The 5,235-nt window shown below is 49.2% G+C and overlaps 1 protein-coding gene across 1 annotated transcript; it reads right to left on the reverse strand.

The window, feature by feature from the left end:
- Positions 1-3,207: 3,207 nt before the first annotated feature.
- On the reverse strand, positions 3,208-4,958 carry LOC125513422 (60S ribosomal protein L6-like). The gene is made up of 4 exons (XM_048678543.1): positions 4,663-4,958; positions 4,481-4,587; positions 3,642-3,823; positions 3,208-3,550 (listed from the first exon to the last, which is right to left on the reverse strand). The coding sequence occupies exons 1-4, from the start codon at positions 4,875-4,877 to the stop codon at positions 3,395-3,397; spliced, it is 660 nt and encodes a 219-aa protein (XP_048534500.1). The 5' UTR covers positions 4,878-4,958; the 3' UTR covers positions 3,208-3,394.
- Positions 4,959-5,235: the final 277 nt, after the last annotated feature.

The raw sequence follows: 5,235 nt of genomic DNA on the forward strand, positions 1-5,235 counted from the left end.
TATATTGTCGTCATAAACTTGTCTTTTTTGCTCTGAAGTCAATAGGAATCATTTCTTGTCCAAACTTTTTATACAAGTACAACACTTGATCATGTTTGATTTCAAAAAAGATTTGGAATTTTTTGAACTTTTTTTTGAATCACTAATTTTTTGGCACATATAGGGTGCGCGGGTACCCGAGAACACCAAGTGCTCGTCCATCACATGTATGACTAACTTGTTTCTTTTTAAAGAACGTTATGAATGTACATGAATGACAAAAAAAATGTCTTTACTATGACAAACGTGCATCCTCGGTTTGCTCGCGGGTGTGTCTTTTTTTAGTGGAGCTGTTGGAGTGTGTGTGTTTTTAATCCAACCTCAGATCACTCAGTCTTTGTGAACTCTATTTTGCAGGTTGAAGCTCTTGAATTACTTTTGACAGAGAGCATGGATGTAGTGAAATCAATTTCCTCACAGTTTGCGAGACACATGAAACTATTCTTGAGGCCAAGAACATTCTGTCTAATCTGGTCATTAGAGCTTCTTGCATATTTCTTCTTGACTTCGTCAACTTTATTGCGCCCTAAAGTCATTCACACCCCTAGAACTTCGTATTTGATTGTTCATTCTTTTGTTAAGAGCATCTCCAACGCGGATCACCAAAACAATTGTAAATGTCCAGACCGAACGATCCAAATACTTCTAAGTCCTTCAAGTTCAACGTAGATCACCAAATTAGGCCAGACTATTTTCTAAGAAAAAAGGCCAGACTAGTCCTGGCGTATGGAATCCCGCAGCCTAATCCCAAATTGAGGGGGAGCTCTGAGGGGAGTCCAGGCATCTGCCACGTCGAACTCCGACAACCGGCCCAACTCCAAAACCACTCTTCGGTCGTCTGTCTCTAGAACTCTACATGCATTTGCAGCGGACATGATCGCCTACCCATATTAAAAAACACCGGCGTGGTGACAAACCACTTTGGCTGTCCGCATTCACATATGGAAAGTGTTTAGGAACGGCGCACCGGCCGAACCATTCCGCGGTCCCACGCGGGCCACTCGATCGAAGCGAGGCGAAGCGCATCGTACGCCTCGCGCTCCTCCTAACTCCGTGCAGATCGAAGCGAGGCGAAGCGCATCGTACGCCGATCCCCTTCTTTCTCCTTCAGATCCCGCCGTCGGCTAGCCCTAACTCCGCGCAGGTCACCTCTGTCCTTTAGATCCCATTCTTTTCCCGCTCGCCACCCTCGCCCCCCCCCCCCCCCCCGCCCCCCCCCCCCCCCCCCCCGGCTGCAGGTTCCTTCCGCGCCCGTCGAGCCAGAGCTGGAAGCCGCCATGGAATATACCATCTGCGAGCTGCTGTTTGTACTCCCATGTGCTGGAACCGTCCATCGGAGATGCTTCAACCACGGCAGCGCGAGTGCGCGACCTCCTCCCCCAACGCTGCAACCATCAGCTTCAAGACGAACTTTGGAAGCATTTTTTTCTCCTCCACCGATGTTGCAACCGATGACCAAAAAAGCTACAACCGTTCAATTCAAGAGCTTCAACTAGCGATATATCAAGCTTCAACCGGACACCATGCACTGAAAAAAGCTCCAACCGTTCATACGAAAAGCTTCAACCATAGTATGAAAAGCTGCAAACGACGGAATAGAGAAGTTCATTGGACCACTATGAAATAAAAAATCCACGCCTGCCATTTTTTGAGAAAGCTTCAACCGTTGAATTGAAAAGCTTCAACCGGTTTTATAAAAAGCTTCAACTTGCTTTATAGGACGCTTAACCCGCGAGTACAGAACAAAAAAGTTGCAACCATTGACGTGAAAAGCTTCAACCGGCGACTGGCAAGGGGGAAAGGCACGAGCGGTGCCGGGTGTGGGCATGTTGGATATGCTACATTGTTTTTGTGTTGGAACCGGCATTTTCTTTTGCTACGACCGTGTGACATTTTTGCTTCAACCATGTGGATTTTTGCTACTACCGCCATAGTTTTTGCTACATCCATTTTTTTCACGACAGCGAGATGCCAGTGGTGGGTTTCTGTGAATTCCGGCGGCGAGATCTAGCACGGGGGCAGGGGCGGATGCTGCAACCGGTCGCCGGCGAGCTGCAACCTCGATCAGCGAGGCATGGCGGCGACCACGCGGGGGCTACAACCCAGTGCCGGATGTGCTGCAGATGCGCCTTGTTTTTTGGCTGGAACCGACACCCGCGGGGTGCTTTTATGGCCACCACGGCGAGCAGGGATGAGGGCGCGGGGTGCCGAGAGGACGTGGGCGTGCTCGCTGCGGGGGAGAGAGAGAAACGGGAGGTTTTGACCCGTGCGGGAGGAAGGAGAAGGAACAGATCTGACGGCCCACCTCGCTTAGATCGGACGACTGCTAGCCAACCGGCCGGAAGTACTTTCAGCCGGTGCGCCGACGTAGAGTGCTACCCTTCACATATTCGCCGCTCCGCCCGCCTTGACTAAAGTAGGCCGCCAACACCCCAAAACCTTACCTCTAAGCCACTGCTCCCACTGTCCAAGCAGCCATCTGTCGTCCGAAAATCCCTAGCTCGCATTTGCGTCCGTCACCAGGCCCGGATTAAGACGAGCTAACCTTCGAGCCCTCCAAAGTGGAGCTCGAAGGAGGAGATGAGGGAGGAGGGCCATGGCATGGCTGAGATCGACGAGGAGGAAGAGGAGATGGCCGTCGACATCACGCCACTCGTAGTGGCAGGGTTCACGGAACAGCGCTGGCTGGCTCAAATTAGTGCACGGATGTCGCTGCCGTGTCGGAGCTTCTTGATGCCTCACACATCCGTCCGGAGACACAGCGGCATCGAGCGCCGCCAACTCGACATCAACGACCTTCGGCGAGGGTGCCTCTCCAATGCAAGGCCTGTGCCCTCTTTGGAGTTTTTCTACGTCAGAATAGTAATCGGTTGTCTTTTGCTACAACGAAATTCACAGGTGCCTAAATACCCTTTTAGAGATTTCAATATGAGCTACATACAGATGTGCAGTATAGATTCAATCATTTTGCTCCATATGTAGTCAGTATTGAAATCTCTAAAAGGTCTTATATTTAGGAACGGACGGAGTAACACTAAAGACAAATGGCTGAAATCCCAGAACAACCAGCACGCTAAACATCAACACTATATTGACCTAAATCACAACATGATAACCAGTAGAAACATCAGCAGAAGGAATGAAAATGAAAACAAATAGCATCACAAATAACACACGACAAACTGTTCCATTAAGCATAAGTAAAAAAAGAACCACCAAAGCAGATAAGGATTCTCTTGATCTTCTCATAATATCTTACGGTCACTTCAACTGACATAGGAAGTCAACTAACAGGGTACAAATTTCAGCAACAATCTAGGCAAAACACATCCAAAACTCAGGAACTTGTAGCAACTTAGAAGGTCATCTCATGGGGCTTGTCACCATCCCTGAGAGAGAACCGAGCACCAAGATAGTTCTTAAGGTCAGGGACAGCCTCAATAGCTTTGATCAACTCAGCATCGATGGCCTTCTGATCATCTTTTTTAAATTCTGGCAGATTCTTGGTGGTCTGCAGGTTTAACAGACAAGAGACAGAACTAAGTTGTGGAGCAAAGAATGACATAAACATAAGCTGATCGTCCAATGGTTCAGGGATGTACCTCCTTCTCAGTCTCAAACAGCTCCCCTTCAGTCTTCTTTGCCCTGGTCTTCTTGTCCCTGGCGAAGTACTTGTCATCAAACTTCTCCACCTTAACACCAGAGATGTCAACCTTTGTGGATGTGGCAATGACATAAGCCTGGTTCACCCGGCGAACTGGCACACCATTGATCTTGAAAGGCCCTGAAGAGAAACATCAGCGTTAAAATATGCATACTAACTTACAAGACCACAACATAAGCAATTAGCCCAACCGCATATTTGGTTGCAGTTAGAAGCATTAGGCATACTAAATTCCCAGGTTTCACAGATTAACTGGTGTAGCCAAACATGCAAGAAGGGAATTCTCATAGACTAATCAATTCAATGTTGAATAGAGAACCAGATGCCTGCCTCGAATTCATTTTAAAAGTTTGTTGTTCCAAACATCCAATGGGAACCACTAACAATGACACCAACAGATGCTAACAGATAAAAACATGTCACTAAAAAAAGCACTCGATGGCATTTTAGTGTAGTTCCCAAGTCAAAATTCTACGCATTTAAGACACACCAAATGCACCGCCAGTGTTTAGAAAAAAAATACTATTACTAAACAGCGAACCCAAATGGTAGTTAGTCCAAGTCTGATTTGCGCAACGAACAGGCTGGAACCAGACAACCAAACGAGCGAGAACCTACACAGCTTAATGCTTCCATCATGCATCAACCCATGAATAGCTACTTCGAGTAAGCAGCCAATAACTAAATCCACAAACCAACAATGTGAAGACCTACGCTATTGAGTTATAAGGACTGGGTGCATCTCAGTATCATAGCGCAGGAGCCAACGAGATTTACCAGAGATGAGGAGCAGGCCAGACTTGAGCTGCTTGAGGAACACCACGCGCTTCCCCATGTACCTCCCAGCGAGCAGGATCAGCACCGTACCGGGCGTGATGGTCGACCTGCAACAGCCAAATCAATCTCAACCTAAAGTCCCCGGAGGACAGAGAGAGCTGCGAGGCGGTAGTGCGACGAACCTGAGCTTGGTGGGCTTAGGCTTGCGGGTGCTGGCGGTGCGGGGCTTGACGTCGTCGGCGGGGTAGAACTTGGGCTCGGCGACGGCGGCTGGCTTCTCGGCCTTGGGGAAGGCTCCGCCGTGCTTGGCCTTGATGGCCCACAGCCCGCGGCGGTGGTAGGTGTGCGACCGCGACGCGCGCTTGATGCCCAGCGCCATCTTGCAGGTCGGCGCCATTGAGATCCCTTGGGTCGAGGCGTGCGGGCGCTTCGGCTGAAGAAGGGAGGAGGCGGCGGCAGGGAAGAATGGACGATGGGGTTTCGTCGCATGCTTATATGTGTGCAGCAGCGTGGAGGTGGATGGAAACCCTAACTTTCTTGGCCAGGCCGTGATGGATGTTTGATGCTGGGCTGAGTGCTCGGGCTCAAAGAGCCCGTGTGGAATTGTACGTGTTTAGGGCCCATTTGTATATCGGTACCACATCACTTGCCCGAGTTCGATTGTTCTCTTCTTCTTCTTCTTCTTTTTAGGGGACGTTGCTAATTTATTTAGTGCTCAAAAATGCCTCCATCAGAGGCCAGGTTCGAGCTTACAA

The sequence above is a fragment of the Triticum urartu genome, chromosome 6, assembly GCF_003073215.2.
Source record: "Triticum urartu cultivar G1812 chromosome 6, Tu2.1, whole genome shotgun sequence".
NCBI lineage: Eukaryota > Viridiplantae > Streptophyta > Magnoliopsida > Poales > Poaceae > Triticum > Triticum urartu.